Consider the following 20,137-nt stretch of genomic DNA (forward strand, 5'->3'; position numbering starts at 1 on the left):
CATACATTGTTTATATCTTCCTGCCCTCAAGCCAATAAATCACTCCGGCGAATTCTGATTTAAAAATGATAAATTAAACCCAAAAAACCCCTCACATTATTCGCAATGTCATAAAGTCATCATCATTGTTGAGTGATTATTTATCGAAGATATTTCTATACAAGTCAGACTGACATGGTAGCCTTTGCTTTTTGTTAGAACCATTCCTTGAATAAATAAGTATGTTGGTTTAAGAAACGAACAAAAGAACAAATCTAGAAAGAGCAAAAAACCATGATTTGTAGAGCAAACCTTGGCATCTCCTAACTAATGATCTCTGGATTTAGTTTTCATTTGTAGTATTTGTGTATGGGCACGTGTGTGAGTGTGTGAAATATGACCTGAAAACTTACCAACATTATTACCCAGAAAAGTTATGGCCATTATTCTCGATGTCATTGTACACATTGGCTGGCATTTTTGTAGATGGACAAATCTCAGGAATATGTGCGAACGTGAGCCCGTATCCCATAGAAAATTAGAATTATGCAAATGATTCGAAGAATTGTTAGCATTTGCCGCAAACAACACCATAAATCTTGTGTTAATTGTGAAATAATACATGCCCACCCATTCAAGCCTGGAGTATCTCTCTGCCAGTTTGGTCCCAAGCATGGCAAATGAGAAGTGCGACTGCTCTTGTTTTGTACTTAAGAATGATTTATGTTTTATAGTGCGACAAATATTTAAATGGTTATTTATTCGCAACGTCTGTTTTTGGGAGAACGAGACAACTGAAATATGCCATTAAATTATTTTGGTTGAAGCACCACATCCAAATGTGATATAAACATATATAAATAAATATGTATGTGTTTGGCTGTTAAAGAGTCAGTATTATTCGAAAATTGAGTAAATTAAAAAAAAAAAAAAAACAAGTAAGCAAAGGCTATAGTCGTGCGGGGTCGACCATGTGATACCCTACAACACTACAAAATGTTCGAAGTCCCTTTATATCCAAATCCATTTTGGAAGATTTCGTTTTTGAAATAATACCAAAGAGCCCTGCCCAGAGGTTACCCTTAGGTTTTTGACCCGGAGAATTTGGTCAATATTTACGCACTCCGTAGTGTTGTGAAGTATTCAAAACAATTTCAAACAAAAGTTGTGGTCCATTTTACAGCTAAATTTAATCCAATGCTCATCCCAAATGCTAGACTTCATCCCTGTTCTTAACTCTCTTCTGATGCGATTTTCCGTGTCGATTAGTTTCAATTGTGGCCTATAGAGTGACTACAAAATTAGAAAAAATTAAATTTTTTCGTCCATTTGAATCGATAAATGTACATATTAAGAACAAAAGGCTTTAATTCTGACCCTAACCCTACCCCCATGCAATATTTCGTGATGATCGGACAATAATTGTGACATGCATAAATTATCCTAAAAATGTATAAAAATTTAGAAATTTTTCAATTCAAAATTGTAAGTCAAATTGAAAAAATCGCATGCGATAAAAAATACGACAACAATTGAAAAAAAATTGACAAAAGATATTCACTTCTTTATTGGCATATTTTTCAGCGATTTTCATAGATTTTATCGTTTTTTGGCAAGAGACCATACCGATTTGATGGGAATTGTGAAAATCGGCCCAGCCGTTCTTGATTTATATGCAGAATAAATAAGATATATTCTTTTACATATATATTGTACCTATTTGGCTATAAATCCGACTTCTTGGCTATTATCCTCACTGCAATGGTCAGAAGTGATCTTTTAATATATTTGTGATTTGGCTGGGATTAAAAATATTCGCGGTTTAGTGGAAATTTTCCTATTTTCTTATATAAAAGTTAGGGTCTATTTTACCCGCTAAATATTGTACGATGGCCTAAACTCTAACTCCATGTAAATGTCCGCATCGATTGGTTCATAATTGTGGCCTATAGAGAAACTGTAAAAACAGGAAAATTATCTGTTTTTGGTCCATTTCAACCCCTAAATATTTAGCAATCATCTCCAAAAACAATAGGGTTCTATTCTGACCATAAACCCACCTCCATTTTCAATTTCGTGAGGATTGGGCCATAAGATATAGGAAGATCCATATATACTTTCCTATGTGGGAAACCAATATTTCAATATTATAAAACAATTTATAAAGTATCAGTCGGTTTTGACGATAACTGTATACCCTCACCCAATGTTCGATTATTTAAATAAATTTTGACTTCTGTTATGATTATTCAAATTGTTGACCCTCTATGGAGTAGGTTTGAAGGAATGAGGCATTATACCCCTTTTATTTCGGGCCTAAGTAAATATAATATAAATATTGCGACGTGCTAAGTTTCTACTACATAGACTACTTCCTTCCCTGTATATGAGATATGTGCTAATTTTTGGAAAATGTTAAAATGTGCTTGAGATCGAAATAATAATAATTCTAGACCAAAGTATATATAGGGTGAGATAAAAAAACTGCAACAAAGTCAGACGCAATAATTTTTACATTTTTTTAAATTTTATAGAATGAAAGCAAAAAATGCCGCAAATAGCATCAAATTTTAGAATAAGTTTAGATTTGTTCAAATTGGTCACCTTTGGCAAGAATTATGGCCAAAGGTGACCAATTCGACGGTCAATTAAACCGCCACACGCTGCCTGAATGTTACTCTAAAGTATTCTGGGCCATTCTCGGCGACGCGCTTTCTATGGTATTTTTTAGTGCCAACCTTGCTTTCCAATATACTCCAGACACAATAGTCCTACGGATTGGTATCCGGAGATATTGTTGGCCATTATGTGCTGGAAATGAAGCGAGGAACCTCATTTTGTAACAATTCTTGAGTGGCGCGTGCTGAGTGCGATGGTACTGAGTCCTGTTGGAATGTCCAAATTCGGCAGTTCACCACTTTCGGCCAAGCGAAGCAACTCTTTAGTTCTTTTGAGTCTATTTTCTTTCTGTTGCGGTGTAAGTTCTTGCGCTTTTTGGAATTCCAATGGCTTTACCCCGAACTCTTTCTTCAATATTAATATAATATACAAATGAATGGTTCTTTTAATTAGTATCTGAAACTCACTAATCCACATAACACTTCATAAAACCACATAAGTCAACCAAAGTGAATCACACAACATATTTGTTGCAAAAAAATGATTCTCTTTATGGCATAATCTCCCATCCAACCGTTATTTATGTCTATATTATCTCTATTTACACACACAAACCGATTATTGACAAAATAAAACTTATATCCCACAGATACGAGAATGTACAATTTTTTTCTGTTATTCACAACATATATATTAAATCAAGCCAATAACTTATGACCACACACACACACAGAGGCAAAAACCAGTTTATATCTCTCATTCGAATTTACTTTCAGTTTGCTAAGTCCGTTTTTATTCAATTTCTTTTTTTTTTGCGGAATTGTTGACCATAATTCAATTATATTAGCAATTTATCTGTCCAACTGTATGGCTGACTGGCTTGCTGAGTTTTCTTTTTTTTTTTTTTTTGTTTTGCTTTTCATCTTTTTTTATTGACCATAAATATCAAATTGTTTCTGTTTTAGTAACAGTGTGTCCCCTTCGTTTATGTCATTTAAGTGAAATGCGTATACATTTTGAAAGTTGATTTTTTGTTTTATTTGCAGGGGGACGGAACACAAATATCATATATCTATTATCATATAAAATAAAGCGATTTAAAGAAGACTTAAAAATAAAAAATAGAGAAATCTGGTACGTTTTAAAATCTTGGTGGACAGAATATTTTATTCAAAAAAAAGAGAATTATTAAGGAGTCCCAATTTGAACTCAATTTTATATAAAATAGAGATATTTAAAAAAAGTCGCGAAACGTTATTATATAACGTAAAGTTGAGAGAATGAATCTTTCAAAGAAATTTCAATGACCGTGGTATTCTATTAATGGAATCTCTTTTTCTCTTTTAAGAGTTGAGTCGTAGGTTTATTCGACTTCAAAAAAAACCCCAATAAATAAATCTGAAGGTGTTAAATCGCACGATCTAAGCAGCAATGTCTGGTCTCCAAAACGAAAATTAACATTACCGGTAAAGGACAAATACAGCAATTCAATTGTTTTTTCTGACTGTATGACATATGGCGTCGTCTTGTTGAAACCACATGCCTTCCATACTCATTTCAACAATTCTCGGCAAGATACCAAACATTTTTGCCTCTTTGCACTTGACCTGCCTCATTTTCATAAAAAGGTATAAATCCAGCCCAAAAACCTCACCACATTGAGTCAAGTTGAGGATGTATTTGCTTCTCGTAAGTCTTTTGAGGATTTTTCTCACCCCAAGTGTCACAATTCCGCCTATTGACAAAGCCCTCAACATGGAAATGGGTCTTGTACCTGAAGATGATTTTTATCACTAACAGATCCAGATTCGTCAAATTTATCCAGTTGACCGTTTTAGAGCATTACTGCGGCCCCAAATTGGTCGCAATTTGCCAACTGTACCCGCACAATTTTCACAAATTTGGTAAAACGCTTTCCAAATAAGAATGCGTTGTTCATTCGTGTACTGCTCCAATTCAGCTAACCTCGTACCTTCTAAAGGGTGAAATAAAAAACTACAACAAAGTCAAACACCATAATTTTTATTTTATTTTTTTTTTTTAATTTTATTGAATGAAAGCAAAAAATGTCAAATTTGAGAAAAAGTTTAGATTGGTTCGAATGTGTCATCTTTGGCACGAATTATGACTTTTAATGGCCAATGAAACCGTTACACGCTGCCCGAATGTTGGTCTGCTGTACTTTGGCATTCCCGGCAAAGCGCTTGCTTGAGGTGATCGGCACTTTGATATTTTTTAGTGCCAACCAAAGTGCATTCCAAAATACTCCAGACACAATATTCCAATGGATTGGAGATCTTGGTGGCCATTGTGCGCTGGAAATGAAGCGAGGAACCTCATTTTGTAACCAATGGGTGGCGCACGCTGAGTGCGATGGTGCTGAGTCCTGTTGGAATATCCAAGATCTGCGGCTAAAATGTTTGCGTGCTCAAGGCTTTAATGCACCCTCCAGAATATTTTCCCGACAATATTCGGCATTTATTCTGATGCCACGGTCGATTAATACGAGCGGAGAGCGGCCATCAGCTGTTATGGCGGCCCACACCATCACGCTTGAGTTTTGGTGGCCAACTGAAGGTGCACATTTTCAGCAGACCACTTTGGCAAGAAAACACGATCATTTTAGTTGTTTACAAACTGCTGGGAAAGAAATTTTTCTCATCGGAAAAAACCAAATTCAGCAGTTCACCACTTTCGGCCAAGCGAAGCAACTCTTTAGCTCGTTTGAGGCTATTTTCTCCCCCTTACGGTGTAAGTTCCTGCACTTTTTGGAATTTGAATGGTTTTACCGCGAGCTCATTTTTCCGTTTATTTTTCCGCTACTGCGACACGGGTTTCGATCAAGTCGCTTCTTTACTTTTCAAAGCATTTCTACTGATGTTGCTGTTTTCTTCCGTCCACTTTCTTGACGTTGGGTTATCACGGTAACGAACGATGGTACGAGACACAAAAGATTTATTCACATTTAAATGCTGGAGTGCTCAAACGATAGCCAGATGTAGTTTTACAGATAAATATAAAGAAATTACACTATCACGCTTGAATTCCATCATGAATAACTTTTTCTGTGGAAAATTCTCATCAAAATGCTTTTGTTCGCTGGTAAAAAATATAATGAGTTGTCACTGGAATAATTTTAACATCGGTCGGACGAGTAGTTTAGAAATGACAGCAATCTGAAATTGGTTGCGGTTTTTCATCTCTCCCTGTATATCATCGAAATAACCGTCTTAGACCCTAAATCTCTTGGACCAAATCCGTTCCAGGACATCTAGAGTCCATCTAGAGATGTCCGTCCGTCTTTCTGTCTGGGATAACTCTCGAAGGGAGTATCCGATTTGCTCCAAATTTTCTACACTGTAATGTTATTATGAAACTTTCAGTGATGGGCAACATTCTTCCATTTCCTCCCCCACTACCTCCAAAGGCTCAAAAAATGTTAAGGAAATAGACAATTTACTTACCGTACCATTTGGGCTAATATTAGACGTTTGGTGCACAATAAAATGCAAATCTGAACCGATTTCGATAAAATTTGGCAATGGTATTTCTGAGCTATATTTGATATATCTCCCCACATATCGTTGTTACAGAGTGCATATTACGGCTGCAGAGGACAAAAATAACAAATCAGATGAATAATATATATTGGAGATATAATTTTCAGACCTAGTTTGGTCGTATTTACAAAATTCTATACTATTTGGACTGATATTATACGTTTGGTCTTGAATAGAAGACAAATCGGACGAAGATATATAGGGGAGCTGTATCTAAATTTTGACCGATTATTCGTCCTTGGGTCGAACAATTGATTTGTGTAAAATTTCATCTGGATCGTGCAGTAAATGCGACCTGTACTTTGTTTACAAGAATACATGGACAGACGGATGGACGGACGGACATGCATAAATTGACTCAGAATGTGATTCTAAGCAGATCATCAAAAGGAAATATGGTTTTATTTCGTTTACCTTTGGCTGTTACACACAAATGCAGGAAGACATAATACCCTAACCACCTTGTGGTGTGGGGTATAAAAATCAATTGAACAGATTGTTAGTCGAAGTTGCAATTGTGGATCCATTGACGAACTGAAGCCTTTGACATTCAATATGAGAACCCTAACAAAAAGCTGCAATTGCTAAATTCATAAGCTTTTAAAGAATTAAGTTGCCAAATAAATGTAATGCTCGATTGGCGCCCAACCTTGTTATGCTTTGTATTTTATTTATATTTATTTATTTTATTTTGATTCGAAACTTCACTAACCAATGGTTTTTCAAGCTTCACTCACGCTGACCATGGAGTGGCCTTAAATGTGTTTTTCATATTATTGAATACGATTTAATTAAATAAAAATCGATTTCATCTATTGCTCAAACAAATATTAAAACTGAAACATGTGTGGGCAGGAAATCGGAAATTTTTTCCGGTCTCTTGCTCTTCCTTTCAATTGTAACATCCTTCACAATCATTGAAAAAAAGAGAAGAACAAGTTTTTTATTTATGTATGTATGTATGTACAAGTGTAAACTTACCATAGCAATGTTGTTGTTGTTGCTGATGCTGCTGTTGTTGTATCGATGATGATGAAGAGGCCTTCATTTGATGTTGATGCTGCTGCTGATGCTGCTGTTGTTGTCTCTGCTGTGTTAATTCGTTATTGGATTCTTTTATTTTCTTACAAATGACTTCAGTTTCCGGACGATTTTTGCCATTATTACCAATTGCCGACGTTGTGCCATCCACAGATGTTGATACCACGAATTTGCCACGCTCAGCGTTATGGGATAATTTAATATCCCTGTCATTATTTGTTGTGGATTCATTAGAATTTTTTGAGTGGCCACCACGAATTGAGCCACCCGCTTTGCGCGAATGATAACGCAACGAAAAGTTCAAATTAAAGACATTACTGGGCTTTGTTTCCGCAGCCATTGTTGTCACTTGGGTGTAGATTTTACCATCGGCCATCGGAGTCGTATGGGCATTGCTAACAACAACACCAGTAACGCCCGCATTTACCACATTGTTATTTTTACTGCCGAATATGAGAGCCTTTTCATCCTTAATGCCCAGATATAATGTTCGTGTTATCAAAATGTAGGCGATACACAAAATTCCCAGTGGCAGAACGAGCAACACCAAATCCAGAAAAATGTTATAGGAACGCTCATAGCCGACCGCATGCTGTGGCCATTGTTCACGACACTTGCGATAGCCTGCAAAACACAAGCAGAAAATGGAGAAAAAAGGAAAATTAAGTTTTTTTTCAGCTTTTTCTTCTTAAAAAAAGAAATTTGTTAAATCAAAAAGTTTCAAATGAAGTTTTTACTTTCTCTAAACGAATATTGACAAACAAAACGCGACCCATGCACAAAAGAAAATTGACATTTTGCTCTCCTGTGGGGTTTCCTATGGCCTTGTCTAATAATATTGATTATTTCATTTAAAAAATGAAAAAACGGACCGCAACCATTCTTCATGGGCATGGGCGTTATTGTTAATAACATTTTTGTTCCATAAGATTTTTTCTTTTTTTTTTTTTTTTGCTGATAACATGAAAACCCATTTAATGCCACTTCAATAAAAGTCAATAAATGCTTGAGAGCAAAACGAAAGAAAAGTTTGAGAAGTCACAAGAAACTTTAAAGAATATATGTTGCATATCGAATTTTCTTCACCGAAAATCAAAAAAAATAAGTTTGCCAGATTATACCCTTATTAAAAATGGTAGGAGAAAACTTTGCAGGAGGAGGGTCGGGCTATCTCAACAATATATCAATTAAAAAAATGATAAAAAGATCAAAACGAAGAATGTTCAGAAGTCCATATTTGGTCTCCAAGAAAATGGATTCTGTATGATGATGAACGATTCGATGATTATGATTTAGAGGTCTTAGAGAAGTAACATTCAATTGTTCAAAATTATATACAAATACAGCATTTATGGTTTCAACAAAAAAAAAAAAATAATTGCTAAAATCTCTTTTTAAAATTCCGAAATAATAACAAGTTAAAAAGCAGTAAGTTCGTGGACACGAATTTGGAAATTTTCGAAAAAGATAACATTCGCCAAAAATGCTGTTAACATCGTAAAAATACTGAATATAGCCGTTATATTAAGGCCTGTACGACGTGGACCTACATAGGCATTGTTTGTCATTAGCCATTACCATATTCAAATTGGAACAAGTAAGCAAAGGCTATAGTCGTGCGGGATTGACCTTGTGATACAATACAACACTACAATATGTTAAAAGACCCGTATGTCCAAATACATTTTGGAAGATTTCGCTTTTGAAATTATGTCACACAGCACTGCCCAGATATTATCCTTAGTATTTTGACCAGGGATATTTGCCCAATATTTACGCACTCCGTGGTGCTGTTAGTTGTTGTGGTCCATTTTACAGCCAAATATAACTCAATGGTCATCCAAAATGCTAAAATTCATCCCTGTCCTTTACTCTTTTCTCAGGCGTGTCGATTGGCTTCAATTGTGTGATCAGGGAAATTTTCAGTTTTTGGTTAATTTGAACCGCTAAATATTTTGCGATCATCTCCAAAAGCAAGAGGCCCCTCTGTATCTATATGATAAGCTTGTCTATAAAATTTGGCTATATTCGTCAACGAAATCAGCATAAAAAGCCAGAAGCTCGCCTTTTTTGTATTTTGGATACCGACTGTAAGTTATTTTCAGCGTTTCGGTAGAGTGGAAATGTTGGTATTTTTTTCACACAAAAGTAGTGGTCCATTCTACCCGCTGTCTTAAACTCTAACTTCATGCGAGAAATCGTGTCCTTTGGCTTATATTTGTGACCTACAGGAATAAAATCAGGAAAATTTTAAGTTGTTGGTCCATTTCAAACCCTAGATATATTGCAGACATGTTTGAAAACAGCCCAGCATCGACCTAGCCCTTCTGAGCCTAACCCTACCCTCGTAAAAATTTTCAATAGGATCGGACGACAATTGCAATCTGTATATAATAATTCCAACCTGTGTTGTAAGTTGAAAAAATATTAAAACATATACACTTCAATATAATAAATAAATAAAAAAAAAAATAAATCACAAAATACTACAAAATCTATATTAACATCATTATTGGCATGTTTTTATGCGAATTTTTTGTATTTTATACATTTATGCTAAGAGAGCGTTCTGAATTGGAAAAAATTTGTCAAAATCTGCCCCGCCATTCTTGAGATATAAGCATTCTAGCTAACATCCCCTTCCTTTGTACATAAATATTGTATATATTTCGCTATATATGTCCGATATATTTACTATTAGCATCGGTACCGGTCAGAATTGAAATTTTCGTCTAATTGTGATTTCGCCGGGATTAAAAATATTCGCGGTTTAATTGAAAATTTGACTTTTATTTAACACAAATGTTATGGTCTATTTCACCCACTAAATATTACCCGATGACCACCAAATTTGTATGACTTCTGCTCAGCCCTTAACTCTAGCCCCATGCTAACCTCCGCGTCGATTGATCTATAATTGCGTCCTGTAGAGCAACTGCAAAATCAGGAAATTTTCAATTTTTTTGTCCATTTCACTCCTTAAACATTTTGCGATCATCTTCAAAACAAATAGGATATTCTGACCTTAACCCCACGTCCTTTTTAAATTTCGTGAGGATTGTTCCGTAATTGCGACCTGTAGAGTGATTACAAATTAACCTGGACAGACGGACGGACGGTAATACATAGCTAGATCGACTCAGCTCGGCGAGATAGAAAGATCCATATATACTTACCTATGTGGGAAACCAATATTTCTAGGTGTTACATAATTTTTGGCCTATTCAATCTTATAATACCCCCAACACATAGTGTTGTAGGGAATAAAAAAAAAAACTTAAGAACGAAAAATTTGGCAGGATTAAAAGCGAACCAAGAAATACGGCTTCTAGAGGCTATTGAAATATTTGATTTTGATCTTAGCAGTCTTAGTCAATTAATATGCTATTGTTCAAAATAATATACAAGTCCAGCATTTATAGTTTCTATAAATCCAGACAATTTTGCCAAAAACCTGTTCTAAAAGTTTATAATATTTAAAAATCCGCTAATTTTCTGTTTTATTTTAAGCGGCCTCAATAACTTTTAACTTTTCAAAAAAAAACAGGAAACGTTTTTATACCCTCATATTTCAAAATGGAGGTGGTTCCGGAAATGTTTATTATAGTATCAGGAATTGCTGATAGTATCAGGAATTGAGATATAGGGATGGTTTTGGAAATGAGTCCCATAATTGTACGAAAACTACTAAATACTGCTAATTTGGTAATGGAAGGAGCTGATTGGGCTCACTGTTAGTTGAGACTTGGAGGTGGTTTCGAAAATTTGTACTATAATTTTCCGAAAAGTACTAAGTGGTAATAAATTTGGTGTTTGGTGAAGGGATGGGAACTGGGGTCCCAAAATTTTATATGAATGTCGGTGTGTGTGGTTAAGATATTGAGGTGATTTTGATAATGCACCATAATTGTTCGGAAAGTGCCAAATGAAGCTAAAGTTTTTATTGTGCGTAGAGGTAGAGCTAGAACCACAAAATTTGATGTCGTTGTTACTGCTGATATTTGTAGTTGAGAAAGGGAGCTGGTTTTGGAAACATAGTTTATTAAATGGTACTAAATTTTGTCACTGTTTGTATGTGATTTTGAGGTATTGGAATTTTTTTGGGAAAATTCTTACCTTGACTATACAGGTATAAATAGGTAGGGAAAGAGCTTTAGGAAGGGATAGAGCTTTTTCAGCTCGTACGAAAAGTGCCAAAGCCAAAAAATGTGCCTTCGGATTTTCGGGTGGATATAGAACTCTGAAAATATGTACCGTGATAACTGTTGGTGTCTTGTGTGGCGATAAGGAGGAGATTTTGGACATGAGTCGTAGACCTGGAATTTTATATTAGATTTTGAGGTTAATGTCGATTTTTAGGATTGGTAGCTATGGTTGTCAATTTTAATCATGATAAGATGTTGAAATAGTTTTAAAGCAAAAAAAAAAAAAAATGGATGTGAGTCCATTGTGCAATGATTTTATTATACACCTCAGTAAACTTCAAAAAAGTCAAATATCTTCCGATTATTCTTTCAGAAAAAGGAAAAACCTGAATAATATATAAAATCTTAAAAGTCTGAAAATTTAGTACGATGTATGAAGTTTTGACTAACAATGTTTGTCAAACTGAAAAAAATAATTTAATTTCGAGTGCTAACAAACAAGCGAAGGCTATATTCGTGCGTAAAGTTTCTGCAGTTATGAAGCACTTTTGACTATAATGAAAATTCCTCTGCTTCTCTTTTCGAATAATCGTCGTACATCTGATATAAATATTTCCAAAAACATACGATCTCTAGAAAAGCATTCGCATTTGACGAGGCAGATGTCTCTACAACGTTAAAATCTAATTTGGTCTTTTGGAAAGATCAGAAATTTCACATTCAAGATATGTTTCCCATATATTCCTTTTTATTTTAATTTCAATCTTGAAATTATGTCACATAGTCCAGCAAAAGTTAAACATTGTGCAATGACCATCTAATATGCTATGCTTCAGCTAAACACTAACCTCATAAAAATTCACATCTATAGGATCTTAGTTCAGAAATGTATGGCGACTGCAAAACCTAGACAATTTTAAGGTTTCTGATTCATTTGAATCCCTTAATATTTTGCGAACATCTTCCACAAAAATAGCCTTTTATTCTGACCCTAACCCTATCCCCATGCAAAATTTCGTTCGGACTATAATTGGGATCTTAATATAATAAACGAAACACATAGTGTTGTGAGCGAAAAAAATATATTACAAAATGTAAAATTAAAAAATCTCATGCGATAAAAAAATCTGACAAAGAAAAAATATCACAAAATATTACAGAAAAATTGTCCACATTTCTCATTAGCATACTTATACCCTGCAACACTATGTGTTGGGGGTATTATAAGTCTGATTGGTCAAAAATTATGTAACACCTCGAAATATTGATTTCCCACAATAGGAATATGGATCTTTCTCTCTCGCCGAGCTGAGTCGATCTAGCTTTGTATGTCCGTCCGTCCGTCTGTCCATGTTAATTTGTAATAACTCTACAGGTCGCAATTATGGCCCGATTTTTAATTTGATTTAAAATATTGAAGTGTATATTTTGTAATATTTTTTCATCTTACAACATAGGGTTATTTTATACAGATTGCAATTATCGCCCGATTCTCACGATCGTTTTGTTTTGTTTTGTTTATTTTTTTTTTCTTTCTTTCTGCTAAAGATCATTCGTGAGAGTTGTCAAAATGTGTCCAACTACTTTTGTCTTAGGTACCAAAAGGGAGAGACATACATCGTTCATTACGAGCTCCATCTTCTGCTTCATGTAGAGTTTGGACATAAGCTAATACTCCATCCGTGAGTTATTGTTCAGTCCTGCCAAACAGACAGATGGGCGTACGAAGGGACGGGAGGACAAACATCGTTGTTTTGAAAAAAAAAAAAAAAAAAAAAAAAAAAAAAAAACATCCTCATAACATTTATTAATGCAAATCGACACTTTTTTCATTGTCACATTTTAAAATCTTCTAAAGAAAAATCATGAAGTCGGTCATATTCAGCACTTCAACCCTATATCATTTAACTTAAATTGTAATCGGATAATAGTTACTTGTGTTATAAAATTCCTCAATACTGCTTTTGATGGTTTTTTCCCAACTATTCTATATTTTATTTAAATCTTTAACATTTTTTCGCCTTAGGCTTCAATAATTTCATAAAATCAATATATTTACATATATAGTCCCCACTTTTTTTTGGGGAAAATAACCTTTCCCATAGCAATGACTTTGTGGCCATACCGAAAAGCACTCACTTCTATAAATATCTGATTACCATTTTGCTGACCATCCCACCAAAAAAAAAAAATAAACTAAAAAGAAAAACCCTTTCAACGTTCACATGGGTCAGCTGTAATTTAATATCCTAAATAAATACATTGACGTTTTTGCAGCAGCATACAAATTCAGCTGCCCCGAGCGAAGAGCAAAAAGACGAAATATTATAATTTAGTTTATTTGGGGATCCAAATAACAGATTGCAATGTAGTAGAAACTTCCTTGCGCCCCTGATAATGATGTCGATAAGATTATTTTGACTCCGTTTTTTAAATGAAATTTCCCATATAATAAAATCAATTAAAATGGGATGGGAAAAAGGGTCGCAATGGTTGTCTATAGAAATAAGGAAATAGGAAAACAACAAAATCAAGATAAATCTGTGAGCGCATTTAGAATGTAAGAGAGTAATAACCTTTTAAATTTGAAAAAATCTTTTAGGGGATGGGATTTTGGATTGTGTGCTTTAAGTAAAAGTTAGGGAAAATTAGGAAAATATGGAAAATCGAATGACAAATTTAAAATTTGGATATAAATTTGGTCATAACTATTAATTATCCCTTAGTCTTATGGTTTTTGAGCTCTTCCATCCCCATTACTGTTTTAGGCCGTATATGTATGAACCATAAAGGTAGTTTAACTTTGAGGGACAATAAAAGAAATTCAACTCAGTACTAGAAAAGACAATAGTTTTTATCCCAAAATTGTAGATTCTATTCCCAATTTGTAACAACTGGATTTGAAAATGTTAAAATGTATTCTTTATTTATTTTGTCAGTAACTTTTTCAGATAATTGTCTTCGGTTATGTTGTGGACCTTGAGGTCCATCTATTTTGTGAACAGTCGGCTCAAACTGAAAAAAATTGGTCTAACCCTATGTATTGACTGTAATTTCGATATCATCTAGAAAATTTTTATGATTTATGAGAAAAAAGACCAATTTCATTCCCAATGGTTAGTTGCCGAACTTATGGATTAAAAATTCTTATAATAACGATCTAATCAGAATCTAAAGAAAGAATGGGTTACCAATACTTAGTTTGTAGTGAAGTCTTTTAGAGCTGTAATTCATTAGATGACTAGCAAAGAAGGCATGAATGTGTTCTCATAGAAATAAGAAGACACTGCAAAAAAGTCCTGAGCCTCTTCTCATAATAAGCAACAAATTATCCTCATAGAGGTAGGTCTTCTCAAGGAAGACCTGATCCTCTTTTAAGGGAAAGTTGGATTGTGTTCTCATAGAACTCAAAAAATATTTTTATAGGAATTTTGCAAATCTTCTGATAGTCTTCTGATAGTAGGCCACAAACTATTTTTTAAGAAGGTAAATATTTTCTTAAAACCTGGTTATAAGTCGATTACGGCTTTGATATTCACTCTAAAATATATTCTTAAAAATCAAGCTGGGATAGCCATTTAAAAACATATTTTTAAGAAGGTGTACGTTTATTGCTTTGATAGTCAATATACCCTCAGCCATATGGCCACAGAGGCTATATTCAATTTGATACGGTCAAAACGTGCCTAGTCGAAGTAACGGTTTTAGACCTTAGGTCTCTTTAGACCAAATCCGTTTCAGAACATTTCGAGTCGATCTAGCGATGTCCGTCCGTCCGTCTGTCTGTCTGGTTGGCTGGTTGGCTGGTGCATACGATAACTCACGAAGGCAGTATCCGATTTGGTCCAAACTTGGCAGATCGTAATACTTTTGTCAAACTTTGATCGAGTTCGGATATGGGCAATATCGGTCCACTCCTTCTGGTACCTCCCCCACAAAATGTTGAAATTTCCAAAGAAAATATTTTATTGCACAGAAAGTGAAATCATGATCCGATTTTGCTCCAACTTTGCAAATCCTAATATTTGCGTCAGTGCTAGGTCTGGTGTGAAAATGGACAATATCGGTCCACTCCATTAAGTACCTCCCCCACGAATGGTCAAAATTTTGAATAATTACAACTCTCATAAAATGTGATGTAAGAGTCCGATTGTCTTCAAATGTCACACACCCCAATGTTTTTATAAACGCAAGGTCTGGTTTTAATATGGACAGTATCGGACCACTCCTTCTGGTACCTCCCCTACAAAAGGTCGAAATATTCGAAAAATATATTTTTTCCATAAAAAGAAAATGGATAATCCGATTTTGATCCAACTTTGCAAATCCTAATATTTGCGTCAGTGTTAGGTCAGGTGTGAAAATGGATATCGTTCCACTCGATCAAGTACCTCCCCCACAAATGGTCAAAAATTTTGAATAATTACAACTCTCATAAAATGTGATGTAGGTTATACGATTGTCTTCAAATGTCACACATCCCAATGTTTTTATAAACCCAATATCTGGTGTAAAGATGAAATATATCGGTCCACTCCTTCCGGTATCTTCCCCACAAAAGGTCGAAATTTTGAATATCCATTAAGCTCATAAAGCGCGAAATTACCATCCGATTACTTTCAAACTCGAGACATCCCAATACTTTTATCAACACATCATGTGTTGTGAAAATGGACAGTATGGGAGTACACCTTCTGGTACCTTCCCCATAGAACGCGAACTTTTTAAAATATTGTCCAAATAAGTACATTTTACTACAGATAAGTATGTATTTTCAAAGCTTCCTACACACCACAATCCTACACTCCAAATTTCCACAATTACCTCCATATTTTAATCATACTATCCCATTGAGATGTTACTTCGAAATTTCAGAATTCCAGCTCTCTGGGATCATCATAATTCGAAATTGTATCAAATTTAGCACTAATTTCCAAAGCCTTCACTCCCACAGATATCCCAGTTCCAAAGTTCAGCATTCCATACTTATCGGTTTGCCAAAAAAAAAAAAAATTGTACCAAATTTGGTACTATCTGGCACAGATAAGTACGAATTTCCAAAACTTCCTTTATAACCCAATGCTACACTCTAACAGTAATCAGAATTCCAAAGCTCAGCATTCCATCCTTATTGGTTCTCCCAAAAATTTAAACTGTTTCAAATTTAATATCATTTAGTACACATAAGTACGAATTCCCAAAACAACCTACATTCCTCTGTCTTAGAATGCAATATTAATATTTATTTCTATCGCTTCGGCTAAGTACAAATTGTATCCAATATAGTACTAATTTGTACTTTTCCTGCACATGAGTACAAATTTTGAAAACTTCCGCCAGTAATATTATTTTAAAACTTAAGGATTCCAACTCCATATGCTCCTCCAAATTCTAATGCTACTAAATTTAGTACTTTTCGTATACATGAGTACATATTTCCAAATCTACCTACTCACAACGACTGTACTCCTCAACCTTATAAGTTTTAGGTCTAACCGTTCATATGATACGAAATGTTACCAAATGTAGTAAATTTTTGTACTTTTAGTACTTCCAACTTCACTGCTCTCTTAAATACAAAGGGAATTATGTTCAGTGCCCTTTAATATTATCCGTACCGTTTTCGTAAGAATTTCCAAAAACCCAGCCTTATCTGACCCCTTCGGACCAAGAGTGACCCTTACCCAAAATTTTAAGAGTCTAGCTTCAGTCTGGGCGTTGATGAGCCTTTAAGTCAGTTTTATATTAAAAAATCCTTTTCTATATTTTTGATAGTCCACAAAGTCCTTAGAAAGTCCTTTTTTAGCTCTTGAAAAAATATTTAGTCCTACACAAAAGTCCACTTTATTTAATAATTTTTTTTTCTGCTTTTCACGCGAACCTGTCATTTACTGCCAATTACCCGATTTTTCTCTACAAACAATTATTTATTGACTAAATTGACTTTTTGAAACGAAACAAATGAACAAACCATAGCTGACTGCAATTTCGTAGAATGTCAGATCGTTTTTTTTTTTCTCCTCCAAAACAAAATGCATTTTTCATTTATTTGAAACGTTATGATGACTTTTTCCATTTCATTTCCACGCGCTTCTCATCTGTAAAATGTCAACGGTATCAAAAACAAATTATTTTTGATGCAATTTTTCTGTTGCCCCTTTTTTTCGCTCTTAAAGTCAATTTATATCATGGGCGGTTTTGTCGATGCCCTGCCGTTGGAACGGTCTTTGAACAAACATTAATCAAAATTAAAAGCTTTGCGTAAACAGAAAAATAGCTGCAGAAACAATAACAACAACAACTATAAACTAATGACTGCCAATGTCACCATTAAATTGTGGCATTCGACTTACCCTGCCTGCTGGTCGGTATTAATTGGCTGAATATTGCAATGGGCGCCATACAGAGGATACTGCCAATCCAGATACAACCAATTATTTTATAGGCATGATTTATGGTCTGCCATGTTCGCGAACGCAAAGGATGGCAAATGGCGTAGTAGCGTTCACAGGATATGGCGACCAGGGTCCACGATGAAACGGCCACCGATGCAGCTGCAATGAGGAAAAAGAGTAACAAATTGTATATTTTGTTTTGGTTATAAAATATGATTTCGGATTGTTTGTTTGTGAATTGAAAAATTTTGAAAGATACTTTGTCTCTTGTCCTTGTACAACTATGAAAATAGGGTATATGGCTGTGGAAATGGTGATTTCGGTCAAAAATAAAAATGTCGGTAAGTATGAAAGCAATGTCATAAGCCAAAGACATAAGCTTTTTTAATTTTTATGGGATGTGTACCCAATACGAGAATATCATAATATAATTATGTCTAGCAAATAAATAAAAAACGAGCAGAATTTGAGCCACAGCGCAAAGCATTGGTCACACCAGGAGCCACATTTGCTTTGTTTCTTGTTTCAAGATACAAAAATAAGGGGTATGTAGACTCAGACTTCAAGTTATATGTAATAATGAAAAAATTGCTGTGGTGTGAAATTTGGCCACTAATTTTTAATCTATTTCCCTGCAAAGCAGTGGCGCCCAACGAAAGAATAAAATAGAAAATTTTCTTCTCGATTTTTTTAACACCGTTCTATATTTTATTAGACCCTATGAGAACATTCAATTTCATACATAATTGCGGAATATGTCCAGCAGATTTTGAAAGCAGTGCTAAAAAGGAGATACGTGTATCGTCGTTTTGAAAGTTTACATTGCAAAGTAGCCTAAATAGAGGTGGCAATTCCCCCTCTTCAACACATTTGGAAATTCGATTCGATGCTCAAGATCCTTTTCGATCCTCCTCCTTAAGATCCCCAAACTCCGTACATTTTAGGTATATAGTCTCTTCGGTAATATTGCAGACTAGAACACGGGAAATAATTTGGTGGATTTTTTTTGTCTCGAGTCAAAAATGTTTTTTTTTATCCTTAACCATATTTAAAACATGGTTAAAAAATCACTTTAAGTCAAAATGTTCCACAAAATAATTTGTTGTAAAATTTTGCTATAGGTCCTAAAAGACACCAAGGTTCTAAATTTTATCTAAACGCCATGAATTCATATATATTAAAACACATATTTTAGGCTAAAAGCCGTACTTTGTGTGAGTTGGTGCAAAAATCTCGAACAAATCCATTTTTTAGAAGGATAACGCCAGAGACAAAAATATTCTTTATCAAATCTTAGTTTAAGTCACCAAAGAAAAGAAATCTCTATTTCCATTGTGTACCAATATTTCGAAAAATACCGAAAATATTTCTTTTTTTTTTTGATACATTTTTTCCCGAAATTTCGTTTTATGTGGAAGGTTTCCCCAGAAGAAATATTTTACTTAAAATACAGGGTGAAATAAAAAAACTTCAACAAAGTCAAATGCTTTAATTTTTAATTTTTTTTTTTAATTTTTGTTGAATGAAAGCAAAAAATATCGGAAATAGCATCAACTTTTAGAATAACTTTAAATTTGTTTGAATTAGTCACCTTTGGCACGAATTATGGCCTTCAAACAGCCAATGAAAACGTCACACGCTGCCCGAATACTGCTCTGCGAAATTTCGGCCCATTCTCGGCGAAGCACTTACTTGAGGTGATCGACACTTTGGTATTTTTTAGTGCCAGCCTTGCTTTCAAAAATACTCCAAACACAATAGTCCAACGGATTGGTATCCGGCGATTTTGCTGGCCATTGTGCGCATGAAATGAAGCTAGGAACCTCATTTTGTAACCATTCTTGGGTGGCGCGTGCTGAGTGCGATGGTGCTGAGTCCTCTTGGAATGTCCAAGGTCTGCGGCCAAAATGTTTGCGTGTCCAAAGCTTTAATACACCCTCCAGAATATTTTCGCGATAATATTCGGCCTTTATTCTTATGCCACCGTCGATTAATACAAACGGAGAGCGACCATCGGCTTTTATGGCGGCCCACACCATCGCCATGGCCGGCGCTTGAGTTCTGGTGGCCAACTGAAGGTGCACATTTTCAGCTGACCTCTTTGGCAACTAAACACGATCATTTTATTTGTTTACAAATTTCTAGACAACGAATGTTTTCTCATCGAAGAAAACCAAATTCGGCAGTTCACCACTTTGGGCCAAGTGAAGCAACTCTTTAGCTCTTTTGAGTCTATTTTCTGTCTGTAAGTACATTCACTTTTTTGAATTTCATTGGCTTTACCCCGAGCTTATTTTTCAATATTTGCCGAATGGAATATTGCGATATGTTCAGCTCACGAGTTATTTTTCAGCCATTGCTGGGCGGGTTTCGATCAAGTCGCTTCCTTACTTTTCGA

General features: G+C 34.8%; 1 protein-coding gene across 1 annotated transcript in view; it reads right to left on the reverse strand.

Moving 5' to 3' along the window:
- The window catches only part of LOC101890974 (5-hydroxytryptamine receptor 1-like), a 162,441-nt gene that overhangs the window by 12,752 nt on the left and 129,552 nt on the right, over positions 1-20,137 (reverse strand). Inside the window, exons 3-4 of the mRNA XM_059121908.1 lie at positions 17,698-17,898; positions 7,140-7,823 (exon numbers count right to left, since the gene is read on the reverse strand). Coding sequence (XP_058977891.1) covers positions 7,140-7,823; positions 17,698-17,898 — 885 coding nt within the window. The remainder of the gene's footprint in view (positions 1-7,139; positions 7,824-17,697; positions 17,899-20,137) is intronic.

The sequence above is a fragment of the Musca domestica genome, unplaced genomic scaffold (genome assembly GCF_030504385.1).
Source record: "Musca domestica strain aabys unplaced genomic scaffold, Musca_domestica.polishedcontigs.V.1.1 2, whole genome shotgun sequence".
In the NCBI taxonomy this organism is placed as follows: domain Eukaryota; kingdom Metazoa; phylum Arthropoda; class Insecta; order Diptera; family Muscidae; genus Musca; species Musca domestica.